Raw genomic sequence first — 21,682 nt, 5'->3', positions numbered from 1 at the left:
TTTTAGCAGGGAATATCACAGGAGGGAATTTGATAGAACAGGGAAAGATATATTTGAATGACGTCTGAACTGAGAGGGTTTTAAAAGCCTTTTTCAATTGGGTAAGCTGCCACCTTATTGCTTAGTATTCAGGCTAAGATGTATGTGTGGAGAGGATACTTAGTAACACCCTTCTGTGTTGCTATAGTGTTTATTTTCTTCAGAGGGTTTAAATACCAATGACTTTCACACACAGGCTGTTGTAATTTGTTAAGTATAATAAAACGTTTATTTAATAGGCTTAAACGCTTCTGGTACAAATGCGTGATGGTTTCTGTAAGTTAATCGCACAAAAGCTTTTGGTTACGTTTGATGTACAATTCTTAGATGGGTACTGGGTTCAAATCTAGAGATAACAAACAGGAGATTATCTCAGGAAACTAATCTCTGATGATAATTCCAAACCAAATTCCCACTTTCTGGAATCTAGCCAAACAATCTTGGCCTAGCCTTCCTCAGGAATAAAAGAAACAGAGCATAAGCAAGGCCTTGTTCCCACTGTGAGTATTCCTGGCTAATTCTGCTTGCCCTTGAATACTACAAAAGATTAACCCAATTCTCCTATCTAGCACTATCCAACTGTGAACACCAACCGACTATCTAACTCCCAACTGACAAATCCCAACTGACAAAACTCAAGCCTCAAATTCAAAAAGTACACTTTTTCCCTCTATTGAAATGTTAGGCTCCGCCCCTATTCTTAACCAATCTATTCTTAAGCCATCTATTCTTTGCTTACTGGACTAGGACACGCCCCCTTTAAGAAAACCTGACCTAAGAAGGCGTCTCCCTGTTTCCCTAATCCAAAATGGCCGCCAGGGCTGCCCTAGGCCCACCTTCCAACTGTTTAGGCCACTAGGCCTCGCTAGGCCCACATTCTGGCTGCTAAAGGTAAGGGTTCTTCACACCACTCCTTGTAGGGCTTGTTCTCCAGGCTAAAATGACAAATTTTAGTCACCCTCCTCTGAACATTTTTCAGCTTGTCAACATCTCCAATTTTGTTGCCCAGAATTGGACACAGTATTTTAGGTGTGGCTTAACCAAGGCAAAACAGAGGGGTAGCATGACTTCCCTGGATCTAGACGCTATACTCCTATTTACACAGGCCAAAATCCCATTGGCTTTTTTAGCTGCCGCATGACGTTGTTGGCTCATGTTTAACTTGTTGTCCACGAGGACTCAAATATCTTTTTCACATGTACTGTTCATAAAGAGTAAGCTTTATGATCATAGACTATTTGATCATCAGCTCTGCTTGTGCCACCTGTATTTTGCGCTCTGAGTGTTATGTCCAAGTTACAGAATCATGTTTTGTAACATATTTTACCATAAAATATTTTTTGTAGAACCTGTTTGTCAAACCAAAATGAAAGAAGCCAGAGTGCCCTTTAAATAAAAGTAATCATCAGGAGATTTTAATGTTTATGCTAGGATGATTTTATGCTTTGTCTTAATGTTTAAATTTTATGCATGTCGTATGCTTAATGGTTTTAATTGATTTTAAGTTCATAGTTATATGTAATAATTAGTTATTATTTCTTTGTGTAATGTATGTTGGCTTTGAATATTTGGCATTACTATGTTCAGGGCCATAGCCAGAAAATTTTTTTGGGAGGGGTTTAAAATTTGGGGGGGGGGGTTTGAAAATTTCACAGGGGGGTTGAAACCTGCCTCCTAGCTCACGCTGAAGCAAAGAGCACAGCGGGGGCAGAGCAGCCTTCAATAGCCTGCAGCTCTGCCCCCGTCAACCACCTCCACCAAATGTGGCCTCCTTAATGAGAGCATTCAACACTCCCCCCCCCCCCCCAACTTGGTTGCTCCACTACATCGGCTATTGCTGCAAGTAATGACAGTGTGAATAAGTTGTCAATATTTGCTTGAGATAGTGGTTGCAGCTCTGGAGGGATTCTTAATTTTTTGCATCACATAGACTTAGCATGGGGATTTGGTTAACCAGTTAAAATTCATGAGTAAACCAGTTTTTTTAAAAAAATCTGAAACATTTTTTGGGGGGGGGGGTTGAACCCTTAAACCCCCCCCCCTCGCTACAGGCCTGATATGTTGTATGTATGGACACAGATGCCACAGGACCCTGTGCCTTCTAGGCTGCAACCTGAGGTTGCAATTGCATGTGACTAGGACACTCCTAAATATTTAGAGAGTTGACAAATGTAATAATCCAGACTTGTTGCTCAATGAAAAGTAGATTTGAGTGAATCAGATAGACTATAGAATCATGGAATCATAAGAGTTGGAAGAGACCTCAAAGGCCATCCAGTCCAACCACCTGCCAAAAAGCAGGAATATTCCATTCAAAGCATCCCTGACAGATGGCCATCCAGCCTCTGTTTAAAAGCCTCCAAAGAGGGAGCCTCCACTACACTCCGGGGCAGAGAGTGCCACTGCTGAACAGTTCTCACTGTCAGGAAGGTCTTCCTCATGTTCAGATGGAATCTCCTTTCTTGTAGTTTGAAGCCATTGTTCCGCGTCCTAGTCTCCAGGGAAGCGGAAAACAAGCTTGCTTCCCCCTCCCTGTGGCTTCCTCTCACACATTTATACATGGCTATCATGTCTCCTCTCAGCCTTCTCTTCTTCAGGCTAAACATGCCCAGTTCTTTAAGCCACTCCTCATAGGGCTTGTTCTCCAGATCCTTGATCATTTTAGTCACCCTCCTCTGGACACATTCCATCTTGTCAATATCTCCAGGTGTGGTGTCCAGAATTGGACACAATATTCCTGGTGTGGTCTAACCAAGGCGGAATAGAGGGGTAGCATGACTTCCCTGGACCTAGACACTATGCTCCTATTGATGCAGGCCAAAATCCCATTGGCTTTTTCGCTGTCGCGTCACATTGTTGGCTCATGTTTAACTTGTTGTCCACGAGGACTCCAAGATCTTTACACCTTAAGAGCAGAACATTTATTAGTAATGACCCTGACAACAAAGAAAGGGTTAAAACCAAGGAATTTTCCCAGTCTCTATACAGGAACTTAGAGATCAAAGAAAGAAAGGTAACACAGTGCCACCGTGTGTTCATTCACAAAAGCAATTCTCCCATGCAGGGATTAATAAATGAATATTAGAATTCCAAAATAATTCATATTACAAACTTGTTGTGAGGTTGAGTGGGAACCAGTGGCTCTAGCCCAAATTCTTGTTGAATTGAGACTGTTTAGAAAATAACTGGTAATGGAAATGAAAGAGATCCATACGTCTTTGGCTGTGTTGACTGGAGAGCCAACCCAGAGGAATCAGAAATTAGTTAAACTAAATTGTGGTACACAAAAACAGATAGAAACTTCAGTTAAAGAGAGTACAGTAAGGAGGAAATTATGAAAATAATTATTCTCTCAGATATTAAGGAGCAGAAGAAAATTATCAATGCACAAGGTGTGGCAAAACAGCTGATGGAAGTTATTTGTTTTGTGCTGAAGTTATTTGTTTTGTGCTGACTTCGTGGAAGTTCCATACAAAGATCTTAGTAATATGGAGAATGACATCTGTCAACAGGATTTTCTTGGGGCCAGTCAGAGAAAGCTTTATAGACATTTGGAAGTAAACCCTGTAACAGGGCAAACTGGTGATTTGATTTTCTGTCACTGGACTTTTTTGAGGAAGAGGGAAAGAGAAAAGCAGGAGGAACCTATAGCCAGAGAATGGAAGATTTATGATGATATTGTGCTTCATATTGATATTTATATATATATTTTTAATGTACCAAACATACCAAGTTAGTATGAAAGTGTGACTTCTATTTCCTGTGCTGGTCAATGACCGAAATAAATTATTTGATTTGATTGATTTGAAATGATGATAACAACGGCTGATGAAGATCTGCGAATCTATTGAGTTGGACAAATTAACTAGGCTCACGAAGGAGAAATGTTTGTCCAACTACAAGCAAGATTGGACTTTTAAACTTACTAGTTATGATAATGAGGTAAAGAAAGAGATTCTCTGCTATCAACTTTACTGGACTGGCCATGTTGTCAGAACGCCCAATCACCGTCTCTCAAAGCAGTTACTTTACTCAGTTCAAGAACGGAAAATGGAATGTCGGTGGACAGCAAAAATAATTTAAAGATGGGCTTAAAGCTAACTACATTTCTGTCTACGAACCCTCACGACCTCTTCGATCTTCGGGAGAGGCTCTTCTCTCGCTTCTGCCTGCATCGCAAGTGTGACTTGTGGGGATGAGAGAGAGGACCTTCTCTGTTGTGGCCCCCTGGCTCTGGAATTCACTCCCCAGAGATATTAGGCAAGCCCCCATGCTGGCAATCTTCAGGAGGAACCTGAAAACCTGGTTATTCCAATGCACCTTCAATGATTGAATGTAAGATACTCTGACCAAATTTCGCACAAAATGACCTCAGAAGCACTTTATTTTATGGTTCTTGCAATTAAATCCTTCCTCATCCTGGATCCCCCTTCTCAATAATTTACATTGCCCAATCTCCCAGTGTTTAAAATTTTTACCCTTAAATTTGGCCCTGTCCCATGTAATCTTGTGTGTTTAATGTTCGATTTTATATTGCTGTGTCGTTTATTATATTGGTTTTGCATTTTATGTTTCTTTTTAATTTTCTAGTTCTGTTATGCTTTTGTGTTATATTGAGTTTACTGTATTGATGGGTGTGGCCTCATGTAAGCCTCCCTGAGTCCCCCTGGGGAAGATTGAGCAGGGTATAAATAAAGTTTTATTATTATTATTATTATTATTAGTAGTAGTAGTAGTAGTAGTAGTAGTAGGGTAGTATTAGTACTGGTTAGAATTTAGAGAAGTAGTTCTTTTTGGGGAAAAACCCCCAAAACTTGTAATTTGTATAAACTTGTTTTTGTTTTGTTTTGTTTTTTGGCTTTAAAGAATTTTTTTTAAGGAAAATGAAATTTGAATCTATTTTATTTCTCAACGCTCAGGTGATAGGGGTAGATGAATGAAGGAAGAACTTTGTGGAGTCACAATGTATAGGGACAGAGTTAGAGTTCCACAGGGAGAAAAAAGTCTTCTGAAGAGTTTAATGACCAAAAAAGTTCGGGAAATGCCAGTATGGAGGAGGGAATTGCAGCATTACATTGCAGCAAGGAAAGCCCACTGCAAATTCCCTCTTCCACACTACCTGGCTACTTTATATTCACCTTATATTTATTTTCCTTATACAGATTTTTTACAAGTTTGGCCCTCCTGGATTTAATAAATGAGGTTCCTTTAAACTCTGTTGCTAAGAAATATGGTTGTAACCGTGGACAGCTTCAATCTTTACAGCAGTCTGCTGCTACTTATGCAGGTGAGAAACTATTGATTGATGGTTTAAGCACTACTAGTTGATTCCATACAGTAGTAAGACTGTAGCTCAGTTGAGGATACTTTTCTAAGGTAATAATTGTATTGTACGCAAGTAAATCTATTGAGTTATATAATAATAATAATAATATAATAACACTTTATTTGTACCCCGCTACCATTTCCCCAAGGGACTCGGTGCGGCTTATAATATGCGAATGATAATTGAAATAACTGTCTCCTCTAACAAGCAAGATCTGTGTACCATTTTATTGATTCTGTGTATTGTATATATCAGGGGTCCTCAAACTAAGGCCCGTGGGCCGAATACAGCCCTACAAGGTCATTTACCTGGCCCTCACTCAGGGTCAACTTAAGTCTGAAATGACTTGAAAGCACACAACAACAACAACAACAACAACAACAACAACGAAAACAATCCTCAGCCAAAAACAGGCCTACACTTCCCATTGAAATACTAATAAGTTTAAATTTGTTTAAATTGTTTTTCATTTTAATTATTGTATTTTAAAGTGTTTTTGCACTACAAATAAGATAATGTGCAGTGTGCATAGGAGTTCATTCATTATTTTTTTCAAATTATAATCCGGCCCTCCAACAGTTGGAGGGACTGTGACCTGGCCCTCTGTTTAAAAAGTTTGAGGACCTCTGGTATATATATTTCCAATTTCTGTGTACTCTTTACGTTCTGTACACACACACACAAGCATGGGAGCAGATACAACCATATGTGTATCTCAAGGGATTTGTTCCCTGTATAAATGTTTTCTAATATATATAACATTGAACCTTATTTTTCTTCCTTAAAATGAACAATGTCTTGGGCTTCCTGTTGAAACATACTATAGAATTGTGCTAGAAGTGTCTGGGTGGAAATTGACTAGGATAGCTCTTTGTGTAGCCACATAATGTGAGGTGGCATAATATGTGGGTGGATTGTGTAAGACAACGTAAAATGAGGACACTTGATCTCTTGTTAAATGATTTTTCAAACATAGTTTTGCGACAATTTAACCATTTGAGCAGCAGAACTCATTAAACATTGCTCTCTTTTCCAGGGATGATTACTATTTTCTGTAACCGACTGGGGTGGCACAATATGGAACAACTGCTCTCTCAGTTTCAGAGTCGCCTTACTTTTGGAATCCAGAGAGAGCTCTGTGATCTTGTCCGTATATCTTTGCTAAATGCACAGTGTGCAAGAGCTCTTTACGATGCTGGTTTCACCACAGTAGCAGATGTGGCGAATGGGACAGTTATGGAGGTGGAAAAGGCTTTCAGGAATGCAGCACCATTCAGAAGGTTGGCGAACCGTACTAGAACAGACAAAAGTCATGTTGTTGAATTTGAGAAACAGATTCTGATTTTCTGGATATTCTAATAATGGTTCAGTCTTACTGTTGTAAAGACAGAATATTATATTCACATAACATTTCGTTGATTTATCTAGCCAGGATTTAAGATGTAATCAAAACATTTATAATTCCATGGTGTTGACATATGAATACCTATGGTTTTCCCAGCATGGTCAACTGTGAATACGCACATATGGTACTTGTGCGCCTGCGCAGAACAGCTTCGGAATCTTCTGATAAACTTGAAAACTTTGGCAGTTGGCCCCGCCCACTCTCCCCTCAAGAGTATATATAGCCCGTGGGGGGCTAACTGCCTCTAGTTCACTTCATCTGTCATTAGCATCAGCTCAAGAATCTTTCTGTCTATGACTAACCTTGAACTGCCCTGATATTATTATGTTGGACTGATCTATTAGACCTACTAATATTGTTTTAGTAGTTTTGTAGGACAGAACTCCCTTTAAAGCTTTTTTAAAAATACTTAATTTACCTCAGAATGTCTCTAACTACAGGCTTTAAGCACTGCGCTGCGAGCCCCACAATTGCTTCTGACTCTTCATGACCTCATGACTCCCTGTCGGCCGTCACCACCCCCAGCTCCTTCAGTGTCAAGTCAGTCACTTCAAGGATACCATCCATCCATCTTGCCCTTGATCAACCCCTCTAATGGGGCAGTCTGTCTTAACCCTAATTTTAAGAATCACTCATCTGCACATTTGGAGCCCCCAGTGGCGCAATGGGTTAAACTCTTGTGCTGGTAGGTCTGCTGACCAACAGGTCAGTGGTTGGAATCCGGGGAGAATGGGTTGAGTTCCCTCTATCAGCTCTAGTTCTCCACGCGAGGGCATGAGAGAAGCCTCTCAAAGATGGTAAAACGTCAAACATCCGGGCATTCCCTGGGCAACGTCCTTGCAGACTGCCAATTCTCTCACACCAGAAGCGAATTGCAGTTTCTCAAGTCACTCCTAACACAGGAAAAAAATCTGCAGATTTGTGGGCTCTGCACCAAGACATTCAGAAACTGTCCCCAAGTTGCTCTCTCACCAAATTAAAATCAGTGGTGATTGGATAAAGCGTCATTTTGGTTATAAATTATATCTCTGAGGAAACTCATCACAAGGGAGGTTTATCTGGAGCTGGCTTTGTTGCTCTTTGGTACTAGAGGAGCCCCCAGTGGCGCAATGGGTTAAACCAGGGGTCCTCAAACTAAGGCCCAGGGGCCGGATACGGCCCTCCAAGGTCATTTAACCGGCCCTTGCTCAGGGTCAACCTAAGTCTAGAGCAGTGGTTCTCAACCTGGGGTCCCCAGATGTTTTTTTGCCTACAACTCCCAGAAATCCCAGTCAGTTTACCAGCTGTTAGGATTTCTGGGAGTTGAAGGCCAAAAACATCTGGGGACCCAGGTTGAGAACCACTGGTCTAAAGTGACTTGACAACACACAACAATAACAACAACAACGACAATCCTATCTCATCAGCCAAAAGCAGGCCCAAACTTCCCATTGAAATACTAATAAGTTTATATTTGTTTAAATTGTTCTTCATTTTAATTATTGTATTGTTTTAAAGTGTTTTTTTGCACTACAAATAATATACGTGCAGTGTGCATAGGAATTCATTCATTTTTTTTCCAAATTATAATCCGGCCCTCCAACAGTTTGAGGACTGTGACCTGGCCCTCTGTTTAAAAAGTTTGAGGACCCCTGGGTTAAACCCTTGTGTTGGCAGGACTGAAGACCGATAGGTCGGAGAGCACAAAAAAACTAAACAAAAAAAAAATAGAGGAGGCTCTTAAATTCAGTTGTTGCTCTTCTTTTATTACTGCCATAATTACTTTACCTATTTACTTCTTTTTTGTGATTTATTCTACTTGAAAAAATGTTTGAATGCCAGTAATTTTAAAGAAATGTACATAATTATAGGAAGCAAAAGTAGTTAAAAGTAACATCTGAATAAGGTTTACTGGGAAATGAGGTTTTTCTTCTATTGCTTACTTTTCTCCTATTCTTTTTCCCCTCTTAAGGGTATAAAACCTTTCTTATTGCTTACTTTTCTCCAGAATTATCACAGCCTCTGAACCGGTTTGGACTGTCACTTCTGTTTTTTTCTCTCTTCCTTCTTTCTTCTCCCTGCCAATGTGCTTACTACTAAAAAAAAATGTAAATCTTTCATATGCATTTTCTGTGTTTGTGGCTAGCAAGAATGCCAAATTAGGCATAATTGTTGATTTTAGTTTGTGTGCCTTGTTTTAGTACTCGTAAGGCAGTGGATGAAGATGAAGAAGCTGCTCAGGAACGACTTCGTAGCCACTGTATCTGGATGTCTGGACTCAAGGGCTTAACCGAGAGTGAAGCAGCTCGTCTTGTTCTGGAGGAAGCCCAAACTCTCTTGAAGCAGGACCTGGCTGTTTGGGGAGTGCAGTGGAAACCCAATGCTTCCCTTTTATCAGATGCATCTGAGTTGTGTTCCATAATAGCAAGTGCCCTTGAAGAAGAGATCCATGGACTGAATCACAAAGAGATGCTCAGAACAGGCCACAATGTGACTTCTTCTGGCCAATGTGTCAGTTCTCAACCTGCATCATGTGCAAAAGAAAAAAATAAGAGACTCTTAGATATTAGTCCTAGACGTGAAGAAAAGACTCTAGTAGATGGGAATACCATAAAAGAAAGAAATGCCTATGTGTACTCTAGTGCAAGTAAACGGCTGACTCTGGACAGAGATAGAAATAATATTAATGATGTCTCTGTGAAACAAACATTGGAGAACCAAGGAACCGTGATAAACACTGGACAGAAGACAAAGCCAGACCTGAGCCATACTTCTAAAAGGCTTCCCATGGGGGCTAGATGTAAGAGAAAGGTTGGAATTAACTTAAAACAGAGTAGATGTAAAAGCAACATTGCAAAACCCACTGGGATGTCACAAGCAGCAAATAGGAGTGAAGCACATAATAATGCTGAAAATACCCTGAAGTATTTTGAACATACTGAAAGCTGTAACACCACTAAATTGGAAGAATTTGAAGAAAGTTTCCAGTTGGATACCCAAACAAATAAAATATTGCAACAACAGATGGGAGGGGAAATTGCTGATGAACAAAGAATCAGCAAGAGAGAGCTGGTAACAAAGCCAGCAGGGACAAATGTTATTTCTACAAGGTCTGCCAGCACTTCAGAATCAGAAATAATGGATTTTATTTGTACAAGTTCAGCTAGCAAGTCGGGAATTGATATTTCACATGTCAAGGACAAGCTAGAGTACAGAAAGGTACATATAAGTACAGAAAATATAGCAGAAAGCATGAATAAATTGCACGAGGTGGATTCTAACAAATCTCAAATGAAGCCTGCCAAGAAAAAACAAGAAAAACCAGGCTGCCTAGAAAAAAACAGTTTTTATGTTCTGGACTCTCAGTTGGATAATTTTTTACGAGACTACCAAACTCCAAATCTAGAGAAAGAAGAGGTATCTGCTCTGGAGAAGAATTCCATTTTTTTTCAAGGGAAAACACTTGCTTTGGATGAAAATGTACAAAATCTGAATAATAGTGATAGTTTGCTGTTTGATGAAAGCTTTAGTGACATGAAGGAGCCCCAGGCAGTTCATGCTAGTGAAGGTGTTGCCATGGAGGCCTTTCCATCACAGCAGGTTATGCCTTCCCCTTTCAAATCTCCTTCAGAATACGATTTCCTAGTTGAAGAGGATGTCGTGTCCGATAAGCGTGTATCTAATGCCACTGTAAACCAAGAGCGGTTAGCAGGATGCAACAATGAAGATTCTGTAATTCTGTTGGATAATGATGCTTCCCTCATAGAAAGGTTAGATACTATGATTGTGCCTCCTCTCCAAAGAAATACTAGCAAGCTGAAAAATCCAAATAGTGTAGTTAATATCAGAACTGAGAATGTTCAACAGAGTGCAGGTGAAAATCCACTGAAAGATGGTGTACAAATATATGCTAACCTTGTTGGAAAGGTTGATGGTCTTTTTGATTTAAGTCCGGGAATGAAAGAGGTTTTAGATGGATGGCCAAGTCCATCAGGAGTTGAACCAGAATCAGTTCCAAGAAAATCCATGGAAGTAGTGTTGAAGAATGATTTGGGTACAGCCAATGATTTTGATAGCAACTATATGCCTATGGTGATGAACGACCAGCATAAGGCATGCTCATCTTTGGTAATCAACCAAAATAGGCCATCTAAATGTTTGACAGATGGGAATAGAAGGCCTCTTTCTCCAGTGAACTTCACCGAGCCTGCTTCAACATGTTTGAAACAGCCCTTTGGGATACCAGCAAGACAATTGAATCCTATGAACAATGTGCCGTGTCTTCAGCGTGTACAGCACAATACACTTGAGGGACACCTGCAGCAAAAAACGGAAAATCAAGAACACATTGAGATTTTACTTGAGGAGGAGGATAACTCCATTATCTCTGAAGATTTTTCACTGCAGTTATCTCAAGATAAAGTTTTGCCACCATATTGCAGTCCTGAAAATTTCACAATAATTGATGTGGCGAATGATAAGACTCTCTTTCAAACCTTCATCAAAGAATGGAAAACTAAAAGAAAATTTGCTATCTCAGTAGCTTGTGAACGAGTCAAAGGGTCCCAATCCCACAGATCTGGTATTGGTGCCCAGTTCAAGCAAGGTAAGTGTGTGTCCTGTGTTCTCTACTGGTCGGTCTGGATCTCTACTGATCTCTAGTATTAATAATATCAATATCATTACATTGATATTAATACTCTTAATATTTATTTACTTATATTTATTTATATACTCGAGTATAAGCCAACCCGAATATTAGCCGAGGTACCTAATTTTATCACAAAAACTGGGAAGACATATAGACTTGAGTATAAGCCGAGGGTGGGAAATGCATCCACTATGGGTCAATTTCAAAATAAAAATAGATACCAATAAAATTACATTAATGGAGGCATCAATAGGCTAAATGTTTCTGAATATTTACATAAAACTGTAATTTAAGATAAGAATGTCCAACTCTTATTAAACCATTATTCTAACCTCCTTCAATGTAAATGTACTTATTATTAAAATAATAAATATAATAGAGTAAAATAATGAAAATGAAATAAAAGCTGCTTTTTCAACACTAGGTCTCAACTGCAAATGGAGTCCCCTCATCTCAATGTTGGGGCCACGAGACATTTGACAACAGTATAAGCTTTCTGAACACCACCCGTTTACACAAATCTGTGTGCAAGAACACGCAGTATTTACTGTGGACTCTGCAGAAAATGCTTTAGCTGTATTCCACAAAATGGGAAAATCAGCCTCTTTAGTAAGCTTTCAGTAAATATGTGATTTTTATGCCTATTTAAATATCTATATACCTGGGGTCAAGTAAACATTTCTTGGGTGGAAAGGTGTTACGAATGGAAAATGTTTAAGCAGCCCTGGTCTAGATTATATGGAAAGGCATGAGAAATGAAAACCATACACCTTTTTCTTTGGATTTGCATTAATATAACAAGTAGTAGCAGGTGTTTAAAAGTGACTGCATGATTCTTTCCAAAACTCCAATTTATCAAAGTTTATATTTTCCCATATAGAATACACTAATGTATAGAGCAGGGGTCCTCAAACTTTTTAAACAGAGGGCCAGGTCACAGTCCACCAAACTGTTGGAGGGCCGGATTATAATTTGAAAAAAAAAATGAATAAATTCCTATGCACAGTGCACATATCTTATTTGTAGTGCAAAAAAAAAACTTAAAACAATGCAATGTTTAAAATGAAGAACAATACTAACAAATATAAACTTATTAGTATTTCAATGGGAAGTGTGGGCCTGTTTTTGGCTGATGAGATAGGATTGTTGTTGTTGTTGTGTGCTTTCAAGGCATTTCAGATTTAGGTTGACCCTGAGCAAGGGCCGGGTAAATGACGTTGGAGGGCCTTAGTTTGAGGACCCCTGGTATAGAGAATGGAAGAGTGTGTATAGTATAATGCTACTTTGCTACAAATCTACTGCAAATGTTCAATAAAATGCCAAAGAAAATGAATGTACAATGAGAAATTTCATGTGTTTGTAGGAAGGACATTACAGAAAATTCCTCACCAAATCAACGGATTTCCTATTAAACCCTGTGAAGACGTATTGGTAGTTGGACTGGCGGTGTGTTGGGGTGGAAAGGATGCTTTTTATATCTCATTGCAACAAAAACTCAAAGAAGAGATTGGTATGGAAAGATTTGCTGAAGAAATTTGTTTCATAGTGGTCTGCATATATTATTCTGTTTCATAACAAAGTATACTAAATTAAAATTTATTATTATTTATTTTATTTATTTACTGTCCTTGTATACCGCCATTTCTCAGCCTAATTGGCGACTCAACGCGGTTTACAACAAAATATACAGTGCACAGTATACAATTAAAACCATAAAAAACATAATACACAATATTACACGAAATCACAATCCAATACATCTCCTAACTAAAATCGTGGTCCAATTGCATCATCCATATTACCAATCCGTAATCAACACATTCATTGCACCGAATTAGCCAAATGCCTGCTTGAACATCCAAGTTTTTAGTCTTCTTCGGAATACCATCAGCGAGGAGGCTGATCTTACCTCCATGGGAAGGGCGTTCCAGAGCCGAGGGGCCACCACAGAAAAGGCCCTGTCTCTCGTCCCCGCCAGCCGCACCTGTGAAGCAGGCGGGATAGAGAGCAAGGCCTCCCCAGAAGATCTTAGGGTCTTGGTGGGCTGATAGGCTGAGATACGACATTTGCAACATTTGTATAGGTTATTTCTTTCTTTATTTATTTACAACATTTCTACTCTTTCTTTCTCCACCCTGGAGGGGGCTCAAAGTGGCTTACACATAGACAACTATTCAGTGCCATAAAACAATGTACAATTAAAACAAACATTGAAATAGAATTATAAAATACATTAAAGCATTAAAAATATTTAAGACAATTTCTTCACAATTAATCACGTAATCCTCAAGCGTTATCCGGGCCTTTCCAATAGACATAGGTAAAGTGTTAAACTCCTATTATACTGAAAAAGATCAGTCAAAGATGGTGACAAGTCATGTAAAAGTATGTATGAGAATCCAGAAAATGTAAAATACAGGCACTCCCCAAGTTACGGGCAAGATAGGTTCTGTAGGTTTGTTCTTAAGTTGAATTTGAATGCAAGTCATAACAGGTACATTTTAAGTGTAACTCCAGTCATATATACACCCACCCACACTTTGGATAGCATGGAGAAAAGTTAACACCCCTGTAGTGTTTGTTTTGCTGTCTTCAGAAGATTTCACCTTACTTTCTGTCCCTGTGATAATTGAATTTTGAAAATAATTGGCTTGTTGTAGAAACAAGAATTGGTGAAAAAGTTTCAGTGGAGACACCTTTTTCCCATGATAACTTTCCCGGGAGTGAATTCCCCTTCTAGGAATAAATTTATTTATTATTATTTATTTACTTACAGTATTTACATTCCGCCCTTCTCACCCCGCAGGGGACTCAGGGCAGATTACAAAGTACATATACATGGCAAAAATTCAATGCTATAGACACACAACATATATAGACAGACACAGAGGCAATATAACATTCCAACTTTTTCATGAGGGTATTCTGGCCACCAGGGGAGCTGTTGCTTCACCGTCCATTTGTGACACTGATGAAGTACTTCCTCATTCTTTGCAGGCTTGCTGGAGATTTTTATGGCATCGTAAATTAGTTAAATTAGCCTACCCGCGTAGGCAGTACCTAAATTTCCTACTTGACAGATGCAACTGTCGTTTGGGTTGCAAAGATCGACAATAAGCTAAACAAATTTGGTTGGAAGCTCACTCTGACCTGTGCTGGCTTCAAACTCATGACCTTTCAGTCAGTAGTGATCTTAATGCAACTGACTCCCAGCCAGCTGCGCCACAGTCCCGATTTCTCTCATTTTCTGTTATCTCACTCCCATTCTTAATTGTGATTTGGGAGGGATAGCCAATACTCCAGAGGAAGGAAATGCAAAGATACAGAATGGGGGACAATGCCTGGCTCGAGGGCAGTACGTGTGAAAAAGATCTTGGGTTCCTCATGGACAGCAAGTTAAACATGAGCCAACAATGGGATGTGGCGGCAAAAAAAGCCAATGGGATTTTGTCCTGCATCAATAGGAGCATAGTGTCTAGATCTAGGGAAGTCATGCTCCCTCTATTCCGCCTTGGTTAGACCACACCTAGAATATTGTGTCCAATTCTGGGCACCACAATTGAAGAGAGATATTGACAAACTGGAATGTGTCCAGAGGAGGGCGACTAAAATGATCAAGGGTCTGGAGAACAAGCCCTATGAGGAGCAGCTTAAGGACCTGGGCATGTTTAGCCTGAAGAAGAGAAGGCTGAGGGGAGACATGATAGCCATGTATAAATATATGAGAGGAAGTCACAGGGAGGAGGGAGCAAGCTTGTTTTCTGCTTCCCTGGAGACTAGGATGTGGAACAATGGCTTCAAACTACAAGAGAGGAGATTCCATCTGAACATTAGGAAGAACTTCCTGACTGTGAGAGCTGTTCAGCAGTGGAACTCTCTGCCCTGGAGTGTGGTGGAGGCTCCTTCTTTGGAAGCTTTTAAACAGAGGCTGGATGGCCATTTGTCAGGGGTGATTTGAATGCAATATTCCTGCTTCTTGGCAGGGGGTTGGACTGGATGGCCCAAGAGGTCTCTTCCAACTCTTTGATTCTATGATTCTATGATTCTTTGATTCTATGGTTTGTTTGTAAGTCAGATGCTTGTAGCTTGGGGACAGGCTGTAGTTCAAGTGCAGACTGGAGTGGGAACTGTAAACTACCAGAAATTGTAGGATAGGATAAAGAAGGAACAAAAATGCAACTAGAGCCATGTGGAACCTGGAGAGGGAAGGCAGCATAGTGACTGAGTGGGTTTGAGATGAGACTCTTGAGTCTGTGATTAAGGATGATGTAGTGGCCTTGTTACGACATGCTGTTAAGTAGGCAGGGAACCACCGGGACATGTAGTGTGGGTTCAAACAGCAGGGCTGAATATCTTTTCTGTATAAGGAAGCAGACTGACACATTTCCTTCCTTCCCTCCCTCTCTCCTTAGAAATAAGTTCCAGTTTAGCACCACCTTCTCTGGATCAGAACCTAACTGTAGCCGAGAGGTTAGAGCACCTTAAGTCTTGTCTGCAGGATTCCAAGAGAGCATTTTCACTTGCTGCATATGAATTCATCCAGCACTACAAGACTCTACTGAAAGCCTGTGGCATCTCTTTGGCAGGAAGTTTTGAAGACCCAAAGGTTCAACTTTTTAAAATTGTTCTGCAATTGTTTGTTTGTTTGTTTTAATCCCCAGAGTATATTTCCCCACCTGTATGAAGGTTTTTTATAGACTCAGTATTTAATGCATGCAAAGAATTGCAAAAATTATGAATATCCACCTTCTTCTCTGCCATGAATTAAACACAAACTACATAACTCATTTCATGGCCAACTCTCATGGTCTGCAATTCAGATGGCCTTTGTACTCTGCTTGGTGAGATTTTGAATAGATTTTGTCACCCCTTCTCGAATCTTCTTCAAGGAACTGTATGCAAACATGAAGGTGCAATAATGAAGCAGAATGAGGGATGCCCACAGAGTTGCTAGCCAGGGCCACCTTCTCATTCCAGAGAGTCGTAAGAGGGAGAAGGGGAAAAAGGAAAAGGAGAGGAACATTATGTTCTCCTTGGAACAGTGCATTCCAAATTCTCCAAAATGATGTTGCTTTTGGGCTGTGGGGTCTGGACTTGGATTGGCAGTGAGCAAAGGGGAACCACGTGGGTAGGCTGGCAGCGGAAGTAGAGTCCCTTGTACAGGGTGAGGCAGTATAACTTCCTTTTTTCAAAACTTAATAAAACCCATTGTATGAATCAGAATTTTTTATTTTTTTAATAATGTAAGCGCATACCTAAAGTTTTGTTTTACGTAGTTTTGAATATCAAATTAGGTAGGTGACGTCCCCCATTCTCCATTCTCCATACACTGAGTAAACCGATTTCTGGCGTTTGTCATGACTCTTGCCAGAATAGCAGGCGTTACGTTGGCAATTTCTTCCTGGATGTTGGTCTTCAAATCTTGTAGGGTCCTTGGACGGTTCACAGAAACACGGAATTTCAAAAAAAACCACAAGGGGCCAAATCTGGAGAGTGGGCCAGCCACTCCAAATCCGCTCAAAAAGTAGGCCTCAACGGCAAAAGCACGCTCCTCACTGTTCCAACGCATGATGGCAACTGAACTATGTCAGGACAAAACTTATACTCCCGCCTCTCGAATGAGACCACTAGCGCTTCTCTATGTTTCCAACCGACTGAATGGCACGCATTTTAAAAAAGGAAGTTATGCTGCCTCACCCTTTATGTCTTGAGAGCAGCTTGAGGCACCAGGAAGCCCAGAGGTTGGGTGGTTGGGGGCTGCTGCTGTCGGGTTCCACTGGCTGGCTGTCTGGGGAGGCAGGGGGGATGCAGCAGAGTGACCAACATATGGGGGTTGCTTGTGTAATTCTAATGCGCACACTTATGATGAAGAAATAATATAGCCAAAAAAAGGTGCACATTAGAACTGAGTAAATACAGGACTTAGAAAAGGCAACAGACTAAAGAATATTGTGCTAATAATCTGATACTTATACATTGTAAACGAAATCTTCCATATTTTTGCGTTAAATTATCTTTCACCATATCATAATTGGTCGCCTTAGTGGATGATCTGCGCCGGGATCTCGACAGGGGGAGTGTGTCCCTGTTGGTGCTGCTGGACCTCTCAGCGGCCTTCAATACCGTCGACCACGGTATCCTTCTGGGACGCCTCGCGGGAATGGGTCTTGGAGGGACTGTTTTACAGTGGCTCCGCTCATTCCTTGAGGGTCGGTCTCAGAAGGTGTTACTGGGAGACTCCTGTTCAACCCCACAACCTTTGTCTTGTGGGGTTCCTCAGGGTTCAATACTGTCTCCCATGTTGTTTAACATCTACATGAAGCCGCTGGGTGAGATCATCCGGAGTTTCGGAGTGCGATGTCATCTGTACGCGGATGATGTCCAACTCTGTCACTCCTTCCCACCTGCTACTAAGGAGGCTGTCGAGGTCCTGAACCGGTGCTTGGCCGCTGTGACGGTCTGGATGGGGGCGAACAAATTGAAACTGAATCCAGACAAGACAGAGGTACTCCTGGTCAGTCGCAAGGCCGAACAGAGTATAGGGTTACAGCCTGTGTTGGATGGGGTCGCACTCCCCCTGAAGACGCAGGTTCGCAGTTTGGGTGTGATCCTGGACTCATCGCTGAGCCTGGAACCTCAGGTTTCAGCGGTGACCAGGGGAGCATTCGCACAGCTAAAACTCGTGCGCCAACTGCGCCCGTACCTTGGGAAGTCTGACTTGGCCACGGTAGTCCACGCCCTGGTTACATCCCGTCTAGACTACTGCAACGCTCTCTACGTGGGGTTGCCTTTGAAGATGGCTCGGAAGCTTCAATTAGTCCAACGGTCGGCAGCCATGATACTAACAGGAGCGGAGCGCAGGGAGCATACAACTCCTCTGCTGCACCAGCTCCATTGGCTGCCGATTTGCTACCGGGCTCAATTCAAAGTGCTGGCGTTGGCCTTTAAAGCCCTAAACGGTTCTGGCCCAACCTACCTGTCCTTACGTATCTTGGCCTATCAGCCCACCAGGACCCTAAGATCGTCTGGGGAGGCCTTGCTCTCTATCCCGCCTGCTTCACAGGTGCGGCTGGCGGGGACGAGAGACAGGGCCTTTTCCGTGGTGGCCCCTCGGCTCTGGAACGCCCTTCCCATGGAGGTAAGATCAGCCCCCTCGCTGATGGTATTCCGAAGACGATTGAAAACCTGGATGTTCGAACAGGCATTTGGTTAATTCGGTGCAATGAATGTGATGATTAAGGATTGGTAATATGGATGATGAAACTGGGCCACGATTTTAGTCAGGTTATGCATTGGATTGTGATTTTTGTGCTAATATTGTGTATTATGTTTTTTATGGTTTTAAATTGTATACTGTGGATTGTGTATTCTGTATTCCGTTGTAAACCGCGTTGAGTCGCCATTTAGGCTGAGAAATTGCGGTATACAAGTACAGTAAATAAATAAATAAATAAATAAATAAATAAATAAATTACCTAGGATGATAATAGACAAGCTATATCAAGAAAACAGATAAAAATATCAGTATCCCAAAGTACAACTGAAACTTATTCTGTACTGATATGTGGCTGTATTCTGGATTCACTGGACTTCAGTTCACTCAAGGAGTACTTGTAGGTGTACTAGGGTGTACAACAACAACCCAATATGCTTAGCAGATTCATGAAGGTATATAGAACACAACATGTACAAGGAAAATCCTCTGTTCATGGACACTTGTTCTGGAATGTTCTTGTATCCCCCCCCCCCCCCCCGAAAAATGTTTCTATTGTGTGTACTGCCAGGTTGTTAACTGGTGCTCCTTACAGAGAGAGGTCAACCCTCCTGTTTAAGGAGCTCCATTGGCTGCCGTTCATCTTCCGGTCCCAATTCAAGGTGCAGGTGCTCACCTACAAAGCCCTAAACGGTTTGGGACCCTCCTACCTGCATGACCACATCTCCACATATGAACCTGCACGATCCCTTCGATCATCTGGAGAGGCCCTGCTCACGATCCCACCTGCGTCACGAGCGCGTTTGGTGGGGACAAGGAGCAGAGCCTTCTCTGTGGTGGCCCCCGACTCTGGAACTCTCTCCCCAAGGACATTAGACAAGCCCCAACGTTGGCAGTCTTTAGGAAGAGCCTGAAGACTTGGCTGTTCCAGTGTGCCTTTCCAGAATAGGAAACTCCTAGAACCATGTCCCAAATGCACTTTGTTAGAGTTTTATGATTGTCTGCACATTGCACCTACCTCCAAAACCTCTACATTTCACCTGTCATGTCCAGCACTTTTAAACCTTGTTCTTTACATTGGCCCGGCCTTAGGTTTTAAATGCGTCATGGTGTCATTGTTTTTAGTGTTTTATTTTTTGCTTGATGTTTATTGTTTGCTTTATGAGTTTTATTGCTGTATTGTTATGTTGTTGTTTTGTTGGAGGCCTTCGCCTTTGTAAGCCGCATCGAGTCCGTCAGGAGATGTTCGTGGGGTATAAATAAAGTTAATAATAATAATATTTCCCATTTTCCAGGTGGCATGCTGGTTGCTGGATCCTGGATGTAATGAGCGCTCTCTTCACAACATGGTTGCCAGTTTCCTTCCTGAGGAATTATTCTTGTTGGACAAAATTGGAACCGGCCAGGGGAATCAGAGCATAGGGCTCAATGCCACTGCAGATCATTCTGGGCGGTATAGAGCTGCTGTGGAGTCTGTTCTTGTCTTCCATCTCATGGATAAACTCAGTGCTCTGTTGCAAAAAGATAACTTGCAAGGTAACAATGCAAAGGTAACTTGTAAGATAAAAACTTGGCTTGGACTTAAAATCCAAAAATGGCCAAAACATAATCAAAACTGTGGCCCCGAGTGGGGGGCAGAGAATAACCAGAAGTCATTATTACTACGTGTTTTAGATGTTTTCCAACCAATTACAAAGCAAAGTTGAATTATCTGCATGTCTACACAACTTGCATATATACAAATCACAACTCAGTTAGATGCAAGAAAATTAAAGTTAAATTACCCTCTTATAATCATTCTTTTTAATGGAAGAATGTTGTTAGAGGGGTGGGTAATTCTTGTAGGGATCTATGCTACATTTATGATTTAACTAGCGGTACCCTGCCACGCGTTGCTGTGGCCCAGTCTGGTGATCTGGAAAATAAAATAATAAGAAAATGTTGGTTTCTAATATATGTAATGTCTTTATGCTTGTGGGTAAACAGTATTTCTTGCTGTTTCTTTGCCAGTGTTGATGTGGAGATTGTCTGGTTTGCCTACCCTGGAACATGCAACATATCATTGCCCTTCTTTAGGGGTCCCTTTCAAATCTTTGATACTGCATCTGTCATGTACATATGTGTGTGTGTGAATGGCTGAAGGACCCTTTGTCCGGAGGGCTTTGATTATGTTTTCTTGCCCTGGTGAAGGGAGTTGGTCTGGATGGCCTTAAGGCAGCATTTCTCAAGCTGGGAAGTCAAGACCCGGGGGGGGGGGGGGTCACCAGGGGGTGACAGAAGGGTGACCAAAGACCACCAGAAAACACAGTATTTTCTGTTGGTCATGGGGGTTCTGTATGGGATGTTTGGTGGGGTTCAGAATGCTCCTTGATTGTAGGTGAACTATAAATCCCAGTAACTACAACTCCCAAATGTCAAGGTATATTTCTTCCAAACTCCATCTATGTTTATATTTGGGAATATTGAGTATTTGTGCCAAGTTTGGTACAGATCCATCATTGTTTGAGTCCACGGCGCTCTCTAGATGCAGGTGAACTACAACTCCAAAACTCAAGGTCAATGCCCACCAAACCCTTCTAGTGTTTTCTGTTGGTCAGGGGAGTCCTGTGTGCCAGGTTTGGTTCAACTCCATCGTTGGTGGAGTTCAGAATGCTCTTTGATTACAGGTGAACTATAAATCCCAGCAATTACAACTCACAAATGACATAATCATAATTTTTGGAGTGATGGTCACTCCTGTGTTGTGAGACGTTTTGTTGCCAAATTTGGTGTGATTTCGTTCATGGGTTCTTTTGTTTTTAAGGTACTCATTACACACAGAGCATTTATATATATATATAGGTATAAGCTATAGAGGTTTATATTAGTAATTCAAGTGCAGGTTCAAATGGACATTAGAAGAAACTATATGCAAACTGTGCATGTTACTCTCAAAAACGCTATTTTATGGTCATTTTCAAACAAGTTGCTGCAACAAAGTTGAGATATTCATGTTAATTAAGTCAATTTCTTTCAGTCACGATGCCTCCTGCTGCATTCAGATAAGCTAAGATATTAGACCTACTTCGG

At 41.1% G+C, this 21,682-nt stretch overlaps 1 protein-coding gene across 1 annotated transcript in view; it reads left to right on the top strand.

The window, feature by feature from the left end:
- POLQ (DNA polymerase theta) overlaps positions 1-21,682 on the top strand; it is a 69,991-nt gene that overhangs the window by 27,170 nt on the left and 21,139 nt on the right. Inside the window, exons 14-19 of the mRNA XM_060763391.2 lie at positions 5,202-5,326; positions 6,402-6,645; positions 8,951-11,355; positions 12,764-12,910; positions 15,813-16,006; positions 19,909-20,149. Coding sequence (XP_060619374.2) covers positions 5,202-5,326; positions 6,402-6,645; positions 8,951-11,355; positions 12,764-12,910; positions 15,813-16,006; positions 19,909-20,149 — 3,356 coding nt within the window. The remainder of the gene's footprint in view (positions 1-5,201; positions 5,327-6,401; positions 6,646-8,950; positions 11,356-12,763; positions 12,911-15,812; positions 16,007-19,908; positions 20,150-21,682) is intronic.

Source organism: Anolis sagrei, chromosome 2, assembly GCF_037176765.1.
Source record: "Anolis sagrei isolate rAnoSag1 chromosome 2, rAnoSag1.mat, whole genome shotgun sequence".
Classification (NCBI taxonomy): domain Eukaryota; kingdom Metazoa; phylum Chordata; class Lepidosauria; order Squamata; family Dactyloidae; genus Anolis; species Anolis sagrei.
Note: the sequence above shows the minus strand (reverse complement) of the source record. Positions and strands in the feature narration are given on the sequence as shown.